The 11,449-nt window shown below is 47.7% G+C and overlaps 1 protein-coding gene across 1 annotated transcript in view; it reads right to left on the bottom strand.

The window, feature by feature from the left end:
- Positions 1 to 3,431: 3,431 nt before the first annotated feature.
- Positions 3,432 to 11,449, bottom strand: part of LOC119448589 (uncharacterized) — a 33,884-nt gene continuing 25,866 nt past the window's right edge. The window contains exons 12-14 of the mRNA XM_049666422.1: positions 7,516 to 7,619; positions 5,021 to 5,492; positions 3,432 to 3,630 (exon numbers count right to left, since the gene is read on the bottom strand). Coding sequence (XP_049522379.1) covers positions 3,432 to 3,630; positions 5,021 to 5,492; positions 7,516 to 7,619 — 775 coding nt within the window. The remainder of the gene's footprint in view (positions 3,631 to 5,020; positions 5,493 to 7,515; positions 7,620 to 11,449) is intronic.

Here is an 11,449-nt window from a genome sequence, read left to right as displayed (position 1 = left end):
GCAACCGCCGCAACACGCTTTTACCCCTTTGCTCACCCTCAAACACCAGACTCTCGAATCATGAGAGGGCAACCGGTTGCACCTTTCTCTCTCCCCAGCGAGCCAAGTGAGGAGCGCAGCGAAACGACGACGCCTTGTCGACCACGCACGACGCACACTCCGGTAGCGCGCTACGGAAGAGCTCGCGCGTGCTGCAAGCGAGCGATAGTGAGACGCGCGCGAAGTCGGTGAAGCGGAGGTTGCATCGAAAAGGGAAGGGGGGTGTCCTCGGCGTGCCTTGTGTGTGTGTGTGTGTTTGTGCTTTTCCGTTCGACGCGCGAACGCGGCGGTCAAAACTATCCGCCGTGCCGGGGTCTGGAAAGGGGTTGGAGGCGAGGCACTTCTTTCGCCGCGGTGGTTGCCCAAGAAATCGGCACGCTGGGCGCCCCACCGCGACCGCGTCCTTGAACGAAAAGAAAGTGGCGGGCCTTGATCTTAACTAGTGGCCACTTGTGGTCAGTGATCGCACGCCCGACTTGGAACGACGGAGCGCGAGCGGGCAGCGCTCTAATGGGGTTGTCGGTGGTTTTCTCCGGCCGGTCGTTTACCACGGCTGAACCGGCTGACGGCCGCGAGGTGTCGGACCATGGGCGGCACGCCGGAGGCGATTGCTCCGATTAGGGCGGCCCTGTTTTGTTTTATTGTTCGAGAACCGAAAGTGTGGTGAACCTTGAAGAGCTCCTGCTCGTTCCAGGAGCAACGTGTCAAGCGCGATTTGAGTTACTCATAAATAAAAATGAAATCGTAGGTTGAGCCCCCCCCCCCCCCCCCCCTTTTTTTTTTTTTTAGACGCATGTATGGGGAACGTGAATACTGTGGCGTAGTGACTCATCCGTTGCTCATGTACAATTAGCAGTTCATGCAGGTAGGCGAAGTTTTTATTGTGACTGACGCAGGGAACACTTTCAACTGTGCCTAGACTAGTTGTTGTCTCTCATAGCATTTTGTGTCCAGCACTGGCTGCGCGTGATGAAGTTCTTTTAACAGCACCCGTGGACGTCGCTCCTGTTTGGCAGCGCACAGCTGAGCCAGCACCGATCTTCAATGATTGCGTTGACGATGACAATTAGCGACGTCTTAGAATCAAGATGCAGTCCACATACTTCCCCATGACGCTCACGAGACTGCGCCCCTGACTTCGAGGGTTGAGGGCGAAGCCGCAGGGAAATTGAACCTCCACGCGACTTCGTTCTGTATGCGTGAGATGCGGCGGTTGTTTGTAAGGTACGTGGCTGGCATTATATACACCAACTTATGGCCAGCAATGTCCACTGCTCTGCTTCAAGAAACAAGAACAGCTATTTCGCCATTTCACTTTATTCGTGCCTCAGCAATCTCGCGCCGTCTTGGGATGTAGACTGGAAGGGCTAAACGGAATGCTTGAAAATTGTTGAAATAATTAAACACGCAGGAGGAGAGCTGGGCTATCGCAGCAGATTAACCGTCCCGACACTGAACGATCAATCATGCCGTGTCGAATATGCAGAACGAGATATCCGCAGCAAAATTGATGCTGAAGTCGAAACATGGCAGTAAATGTATCGCCATGCATGGGACTTATCAGAGAGAGAGAAGTGTGTGTTGCTTGCCTTTTTGTCTGCTTCCCTCAAGATGCGTGCCGAACGTGCGTGGAGGTCACGGGTACGGCAATAAGTCGCGCACTTCGATAAAATCTTGAGACTTCGCCCATACGTCTTCACTATGGTGACGACTAACAGCACTCTCCTTCGAGTTCGCGGTTTTTTAATCGAACGCCTAAGCTGTGGATCGCTACAATCTACGGCACGTCCTTTTCGTGTGTCTCCGGTGGGGACCAGCCGTCGGTGGCATTTTATTTTAAAAGGTGAGACAGCCGAGTTATCGGCTTTGGCGAAGACAAAGAGGCCTTTTATATAGCCAGCCGTTGGGCGCACATCGCGATATGACTCCTTGGAGAAAAAGAGGAGAGTCGACATGGCGTTGGAAGGTGGCGAGTTCAGTCTGCAAGAACAGTACACGAGGTGTACGAGACTGGGGCATTTCCAAAGAACGCGCCGGACGGGTTCTTCATAGAAAATCTGGTTCTTCATAGAAAATTGAGCCAGAGCTGAAGACCGTTTAGCCTGAGATCATACGCCTAACTTCAAAGCGCTTGGTTTTAACACAATTCCATAACTTCGCTCTTAACTAGCGTGCAACAGGATGTAGTTTTCTTCATCGTATACAAGATGGAGGCCACTGACAATTCGTTAGGCGCATTCCGTCGTGTAAGCATAATACAATATATAGAACAGCGCCAATTCCACATAATCTAACATTTTCGCCACATTTGGCTTCGATAAGTACTATTGTCTCGCAATTCCGCCGTTAAATCTCTGGCCTACACAACTCAAAAGAACATCAGCGCGCATGCGTCGCGACTCCCCACTCATTTTCAAACGCTAGATATACCTCACGTGCGATTGCGTGAATGTTCCTGTACATCGCTACGGGAGCCATGCATATATGCATGGCGGCTCCCGCATATGCATGGCTCCTTTTTTTCTTTTTTTGACGGCCGATCAGACACTTCGAATGCAGCCTTTCGTTGCGGCAACGCTGGTTGTGACCAAAGAGGAGGGGAGATGTTGCTGGACATCGAACGTTTTTGTGACCAACCGGATGGGAGGGGAGGGGGGTACGAGAGAGTGAGAACGGCGAGCAGCGCGACGACATCGGAACTGCTTTCTTTTAGTTGCCTATACAAGCGCGCGGAGTTCTCATGCAGAGACAAGTGGCAACCGGACGGGAAAACGTTTCCACGAAATTGCGTCCTCTGCTCGCGCCGACGCAGACAATCCGGGATTGAGTAGCAAACGCGGAATTCTCTATAATCCATTTTCTAGATACTGTTGTTGTTTCCACGCATGGAGGATATTGCATATGACGAAGAGCTGCTGGCGCCGGGGCGTCGCTGCGTCAGTGTTTTGTATGTGTAAATGCCAACTCTAGGATACAAAAAAAAAAAAAAAATGCCCGACGATTACGATACAGCTGCCTATAGTGCGAAATTTGAGCGCAGCTGTATACGTGTTTTTATGTCGCGATATATTGAGGCAAAGAATTTGAGACTTAATTCACCGCACTGAATGGCAGTGGGCCAGTGCCAGCAACGTCTTCGCAGAGAGAGTGTTAGTAAGGGAACGCTGGTATGATTTGCGGTATCGGAGCCAGTTGTGGAAGATGACGGCGACGAAGGCGAGAGCAGTGGCACGAGCGCATTGGCGTGGTTACGCCGAGGGACGCCGAAGCTCAACCCAGTAATGGGTGCCTAAGAGCAACAAGAAAGAGACGAGGAGGGCGCTGATGTCGTGTTTACTAAGGCCGAATGTTATCTTCCGCGTTGCCCACGTCACGCGATACCAGTGAGACCGCTACTGTTCGGTGGGCTGCGTCGATTCCGATTGGTTCTCGTTCACCAGAGCCTCGTAGTCGGTGTTTTCGTCGGCTATCACGTTCGTTCCGTCCTCTCCGACACCGCCTGCCGCCGTCGTCGTCGTCGTCGTCGATGTTTCCACAGCGTCAGGGGCGTTCATCTTGGGCCGCAGTTTCTTCCGATTAGGTTTTACAGTCCTGCGAGACGAAAGACAAAAAGAGCGGAAATGGGGTGAACATGGAGAGACGATGCTTTGTGGGAATTTATGCTCTGGGTACTGTGACAGGTCAAAATTTCAACTGCAAATATCCATCGAAGGGAACACGTGTAAATGCGTAAGCGAATGATCTCGTCCGGTTCCTTCTATCTTTCTTGTTAGCCTCTCTCGGGCGCTATACCATCGTAGATTCCGAGGTGGGAGTGTTGTTTTATACGTGTAAGATATAGGTAGTCACGCTTCTTGCGTTGCACACACTTTCTCATGTGTCGGCGGGGATATTCTCTTGACTGTTCTCCCTTTTCTGTGCTTCCATGTAGTGCTGCGAACCAGGTGACCATATGCGATCTGTCTTCGTCCCCGCTTGTTGATATTGACTTGCCGTGCGTGTGGTTTGTGACTGTGTGGAGCACGCTGTTGCGGAACCGAAACTCCCTTGTTTTCGTGGCCTTGACCGGTAAGAGGGCTATTTTCTGGGAGCGCAGAAGAGCACAGAGCAGGCGTAACGCGCTTTTGCGAAAGGAGCTTCCCTTGCATTATTTTCCTGCCACTGGCTTAATTTAGTTGTTCGCTTGCGTATTACACTTGACCCGATGCCGGATATCCCTTTTCCAACAATATAACCAGGCAAGGTAAAAAAAGTGTCGGATTTTCGCTCGAAAGGCGTAGCATTGGTAGCGATAGCGAATTATTAGACGACTACAGGAAGTAATCTCTGTAGTTTTATCGGCCGTACAAGAATTGAAATAAGCATTCGCTTATAATTAAATTAACAAGCATGGTGCCCCACGCGAACAGACAAACATGATCAATATTTCGCTCGATGACCTCGAGCACTCGCTGTCACAATGCTGGCGTGATAAAGAGAGCCACGGAGCGAACGCTTTGTGCTGCCTCTCGCTTCACCGCGTCTCTGAAACTTGAGATTGCGCGACCTACAAAATTAGGCACGCGAAAAAACAGTGCGCCTAAAGCTGGCAACCATCTCTGCTCGTATAATATTTGCACCCCCACCGCAGATTACTTCCAGGATACGGCGCACGCGGGCTACATAAGCTCTTAGCCGGGCGGACAGCCATGCGTAGCCACGGCCGAGCTAGAGGAAGAGACGCGCGCTCTCCTCCTTCAGCGCGCGCTTGATCACGTGACCTCCAACATTGTGCGCGCGGCAAGACGGCGCGCATCAAGTCACCGTCCTTCTCGGCTCACCCTCACACGCTTTTCCACGCACCCATAGCATACGGCGCTCGAGGCGCTATCTTATCCCACTTGGACTTCATATGGAACTTCGCGGCGTTGACGAAGATTCACCTGGAGTGTCCATATAACTGCTTTCGCAAGAAAAAAAAAAAGACGCCAAGAACGCTTACTTTGATTTCGGATGCTTTGTGATGACGATCCGTGGGACTTTGCTAGACGCCGACCGCTTCTCCGGTTTCAACGATCCCCTCTTTCGAGCGCCGATCGCAGTGGTCCTCAGCCCGCCACGCTTGTCTACGCTTCTGCGTTTTCCCATCGTGTTCGAGGTCGTTTTCTTTCTCACCCCCTTGGCTGGCATCGTGGCTAGCTTCTTCGTCTTCCCCTTGGCAGGCTTGTCAGTGGTTTTCTTTGTCATCTCCTTGGTGATGATCTTGGTCATTTTCTTGGTCACGGCTTTCCTCCTCGCCGCTTTTCTGGTAGTGGCGCCGTACCTCTTCGCCCTGTCGGTCAGCAGCGGCATCGGTTCCGCCATGTCCGTCGCATGTTCGGCGTCCAGTGCCCTGCGGAATGCCAGCACGGTGTCCGTGGTCGAACCGTCGTCGACCCTCATCTTTGCAGCGGCGCCGAACTCATCAGAGCTCCCTGCCAGTTTGAAAGAAAAAAAAATTAAATTATGGGGTTTTACGTGCCAAAACCAGTTCTGATTATGAGGCACGCCGTAGTGGGGGACTCCGGAAATTTGGACCACCTGGGGTTCTTTAACGTGCACCTAAATCTAAGTACACGGGTGTTTTCGCATTTCGCCCCCATCGAAATGCGGCCGCCGTGGCCGGGATTCGATCCCGCGACCTCGTGCTCAGCAGCCCAACACCATAGCCACTGAGCAACCACGGCGGGTACTGCCAGTTTGAAAGAGAAAACTTGCACAGGTGCTGACGAACTAGTCGGTTATTCAGCTTTATATTTAAAGCAGCACACTTGAGAAAAAAAGAACACGGATGAACAAAATATGAAGCAGACACAAAGCGCTCGGCTGTCTCAGCATTGCGGACTGACCTACTGGCAAGACAAGCCAACCATGTAAGCCAGCCAACCAAACCAACCAACCAACTAGCCGGCCAGTCAGCTATAGAACGACCGGTGTGCTATTCTAGACACTGCCAAATTCCGCCACTTTATAGTTGACTATAGCCGTATTGTCGAATTCCGCTATGTTGAAATGACATGAAATGTTTATATTTCTCGCAGCTACGAAGTAGCCACGGGAAAAAGGATGCCGCGGGCCGCAGGCTACTCGATGCAGCTCGCAGACCGAGATGTGTTCGTTGATTACACGATAGCAATTCAGCCAGTGAACACGGCCGCAAAAGTTGTACAATCGCCCCTACCCAAAATTAACGTGATACATTCGTACGAATTTCAGAGTAATACAGACACCAAGGCCTACATCAAACCAAGAAAACACCCGAAAATAATTCATTTCATTCAATAATATTTCAATTATCACGAAGAGTTCAAGCAATGACGCTTTCTTTTCTGAATATTGTCGTTCTGAGCCAATTAGAAAGGGGCGTAGCTAGCCGCCCTGTGAGCCAATCGGAGCTCACAAGATGGCGAACTCGACAGTATGGCTGAATTTCACGCTATGCGGTGGGTGTATATTGAAAATCTAGAACGCATAGCGCCTTAGCAACCGCGGTTGAACGCGATTGGCTGAAACGCCGCCGGCGAAGCTCTGATGTCATGCCGCGAGGATTGCCTTTGCGTGTCGCCCACGATAGGTTAAGTTAGGTTAGGTAAGGTTAGGGTAAAAGGCGTTAGGTGACGCGGCGTACTCTCTCGGCGGTAGCAAAGGGCATCGAGCGTCGCCGGCGTCGTTTCATCCAATCGCATTCAACCGCGGTTGCTAAGGCGCTGTCAGCGCCTTCTAGATTTTTAATATATGCGTCCGGAGGTGCTATTCTGGACCTCGTCAAATTCAGCCACATTGTCAAATTCTGTAATGACGACATTTTAAGCCAACCAGAGTGGCCCCAGCAGCCCTCTGGCTCTATCAGAGCTGACCAGATGGCTAATTATACAATATGGCGGAATTCGACAATGTGCAGAACATGACCCCTGAATGCTACTCTGACATGAAGGAAGTGGAAAGAACTATGAGTCAGCGAACACGTGATCTTCATGTCAGAGCCGCGGTAGGTTTTAGTGCTCCAGCCTAGCAGATAGAGCCATGGCAGAGCAGCCGAAGAAGGGCCGCATCGTATAAAAACTACCGGAAACCAAACATTCTAGGCCACTGCACTGTCACAGAGGTCACGTGTTGGGTCGACTTTTCCAAGGAAGAAGCGAAGGGAATGTAGTTTCACAAAGAGGTGGCGCTTGCCAACGCTGGCTGCGGGGCGCAATGTTCTCTCCTACTTTGTATCGTTCTTACATGTATTCTGGACCCTGCAAAATTGCGTAATACTGTCGAATTATGCAATAGCAACGTTTTGAGCCAATCAAAGAGGCCGTATATATCAGCCCTTTGAGCCAATCGCAGTTGACAAGACGGCGAGCCGTCCTAAATAGCGCCCCAGAATAGCATTCCGGCGCATATCGACCGACCGCCAGGTAGACGGGCAGCTGTCGATTAGGGTGTTTCTTGGGGCGAGCTACGGCTCACCGTGGCCCACGAAGAAGGAGAACAGTCCGACTGCAGCCACGACGAACAGCACGGCGCCAGCGATAGGCAGTGCCTGCGCGGCTTTCCTCCTATACGCGCCGTCTCTGCGCAGTTGCGGGAGAGAGTGGACACCGTGAGATTCAAGAAAGCATCGTATAGTAAATGGCTACTCAGTTAACGCAAAGCAACTGGACGAAGGTGTCACGGGAAGTTCGGAGGACGAACGCTGGGCATCGATCGGTTTGTTAGAAAAAAGAACTATACTTTCACTAGTCGAGCAGGAACTGAACAGAAAGCAAGAAAGAAAGCTTCGCTTTAAAAGTATCACTCATTCAGCATGCGACATACTCAGGCTCTGACTACATGAGGTAGTCAAAGTCTCTTTTAATGTTTAATGTTTAATAAAGAAACGCTCTTTATGCCTCATCTTTTTTCATCTGTTGGTTTCAACTTTGCGCCACACATTCTTCTTAAGAATGGAAGAGACTCAACAAAATGGCGATTCCATGTAGTAATGAGGACATGATGATAAGCATAATCTGCTCGACAAGGCCAATGTGCAATGTAAAAAGGGACAATTGGAAGGCCACCATTGAGAGCTTTATGGACGTCTTCAAAATCCATTTATGTGATTTTTGTGCAGAGCTAAATTTTCTGTATTTTGGCAGTGCTTCCGCGCACATTCGCAAAGTGTCACACAGTGTTTGTATGAGCCACATGCAGACGGCTGGATGTAAGAGGTGATTCAATTTTCGCAACATTTATGCACTTCACAGGCACACTGCTCCATTATTTTGTAGCAACGCGTGACCGTCAAAGAGACCAACTTAGCGTTTGTGGGCATCGTTAATGTGGTATGTGTACATCCAATATATATATATATATATATATACCCCAGAAAGTGAATGGGAAAACGGCGCCACGGTAGCTCGATGGTGAGAATATGGCATGCGTAATGCGAAGACGTGGCTTCGTTCCTCACCTGTGGCCAGTTGTTTTTTAATCCATTTTCATTCTCATTAATTTATCATTTCCTTAATTCAATTAGTACGTACAAGTAATTTCCCTTATGTTGTCCTTGGTGTCATTGTTTGTTGGCTTCTCGTGATATGATTAATAAACATCGGACCCCTCGGTTCCCTTTCTTCTCGTTCACACACACACACACACACACACACACACACACACACACACACACACACACACACACACACACACACGCACACGCACACACACACACACACACACACACACACACACACACACACACACACACATATATATATATATATATATATATATATATATATATATATATATATATATATATATACTGTGCTATTCAAACAATGCAAGCATATATGTGCCGCTTTTCTTTTGAAAGTAACGTCAAATTCTGCGTTTCTCGCTATTGGTGTTGTCGCCGTATGCAATGGTGAAGTGACGGAACTTCAACAGAAAGTGGCTGTTGTAATCTACTACAAGACACTAGCAAGCGTAAGAAAACGTTCCGTCTGAAGCGATCTTTTTTTTTTTTTTTCATTAATACTTACTTGGGTCCTGGACCTAAAATTGAAGTTTTGTTGTTTTGTTTAGTGTTGTGGTTAAGTTACGTTACAGTCGCTTTGTAACATCACTGTGAAGAACACTATAGTGTTATGCGTTATTTTTCTGTAATAATGTTTTTACAAGTAGCGCTTCCAGACGTTAAGGGGACATTTTTGTACAGGAGCCATGGTGCCACGCGTTATCACCTCAGCAACGTGGAATTCAAACAAACAATACAAAAAGCGCGTAATTGTTAATAATAAATTATTCATAAAAGCGACCTACCGATACCTCCGGTCGATACGTGTTTAAGAGTTCTTGAACTGAATGGTATAGGAGGATAGAACTTGTTGAGCGCACATAAAGGCGGCTGGAAGTCAAGCTCATGGTATTGCTTAGTCAAAGGAGCGTCAGTAACAGTTAAATAACCAGAGTTAGAGGACACAAACGAAGTACTCTGTGTCTGATGTGCCAGAATGTTGTTTCAATATTGCAGAAGGAGGAGGTTGAAATTAAAGCTAAAGAGTTTCCTAAATCAAGCTTACACCTACAATAGATAAGACAGGCTATACTCTCTTTTCTATTGAATAGATTTGTTTATGTTGCATTGGTTATATATGGAAGCACTGCACTTTCAATGTACGGGCTGAATGATCGATTAATTTGTGAAAAACTCACGGCATTTGGGGGTAAATTTTAGCGTACGCTATAACGAGTACGTTCTGTTAGTCATCCGATCACTCGGTGAAAGGTTACGCGAGCTCCGCCGGGCTCACCGCACTAAGTCTTATATGGCTGTCTGTACGACCCCGAATTACCACTAAATATTTTTACAGCTTAACATTACTTCAGTGTGCTCCCGGCATACACGTATGCCGGAATAAGTAACGTGAATGCACGATGAGACACACTGGACAGCTTCCGGCTATATAACTGTGCATTAGAAGGAGGGCCAATCTTTTTTTTTTTTCTTTCCTTTTACGAACAATGACTCAGAAGCAACAGGATGAATAAAAAAAATATGCCTCACCCTCCACTACGGGCCCCGACATTATTCTTGACGAAAGCATCGAAGATATGGAAATCTCCGAGTAATCTGCAACACGGACAATACAGTGTAGGTTAATACATGTTCTCTCGCTCGGGCGACTTGTCTGCTGCGATATACTCTTTCTGCACTGTCTCCAGCGCCGCTGTAAGGAGCTAAATCACTCGCCTACGGAAGTTTGCAAACTATCAAATCTATAGGCGCCTGTCGTCGCTTCTTTGCAGAAAGTGAACTGTCAGGCATCTCTTGCGAGGGCCGTTCATTCTTCTTGCGATGTGTACAGTGCGAACTGTCGCGGACGAAAGGAACACCGAACATGTGACACGAAAGAATCGCAACTTGTTGTCCGTGTTTCTCCTCTAGGTAGTCGTTATTTTCGTCTCCGTTAGCTCGCGCAGTACACAGCGCCAGAACAATGGACGTCCACTGTGGAGCCCTGTTCATCGCCCTTGTAAGAGATTTAATTTTAAGTCCCTTGTCGGCCCTTGTAAAGGCCAACATCGATCAGCTGCCAACAAGAACTCTGGTTCTTTTTAGATAACCAAAGTTAAACATCTGGCTCGGACACCACTACGACTAGCCACCAGGAAATGTATAGATTGCCGATGGGTCTCTTTCTGCCGCGGAAAATTTGAGGTGTCAGGCTTGATCGAGGCACATAATGTGACCTAACGTAATCTTACCCCATTCAGCCGAACGCTAACAAGCACCTAATCCGCTTATTTATTTATTTATTTATTTATTTATTTATTTATTTATTTATTTATTTATTTATTTATTTATTTATTTATTTATTTATTTATTTATTTATTTATTTATTTATTTATTTATTTATTTATTTATTTATTTATTTATTTATTTATTTATTTATTTTACTGATTATCAGGTCATGCCTTAAATCAACACTGCCTCTTTAAACGATAGAAAATTCGCTTGTCAGATTCCTGCCACTAGGTTTTCCTGTTCACTTTAATCCAAGCGCCAGCAAAAGTAATCTGAGTGCCAGGCTATTTAATCCAAGTGCCAACCATATAATCCTAGTGCCAACGTATTTAATCTACGCCAGCACAAATATCATCTCTGCGCCAGTGCGTTTAATCCAAGCACCAGCAGCTGAGCAGCTTTAATCAAAGTGCTAGTCAATCTAATCCATGCAAGAAAAACGGCAGGATTACGAATCAAAATGGCTGACACGCTGAAGTAAAGTTACCGAAAGACGACAGCACTAATTTTTGTGGTCGCTGCTAGTATTTATCAAATGCATGACTGCGGTATTTCGCATAGAAATAAATGTCACAAATTGGCCGAAGTTTATAGTGAAAGTGGTTAACTTACATA

Source organism: Dermacentor silvarum, chromosome 4, assembly GCF_013339745.2.
Source record: "Dermacentor silvarum isolate Dsil-2018 chromosome 4, BIME_Dsil_1.4, whole genome shotgun sequence".
Lineage (NCBI taxonomy): Eukaryota > Metazoa > Arthropoda > Arachnida > Ixodida > Ixodidae > Dermacentor > Dermacentor silvarum.
Note: the sequence above shows the minus strand (reverse complement) of the source record. Positions and strands in the feature narration are given on the sequence as shown.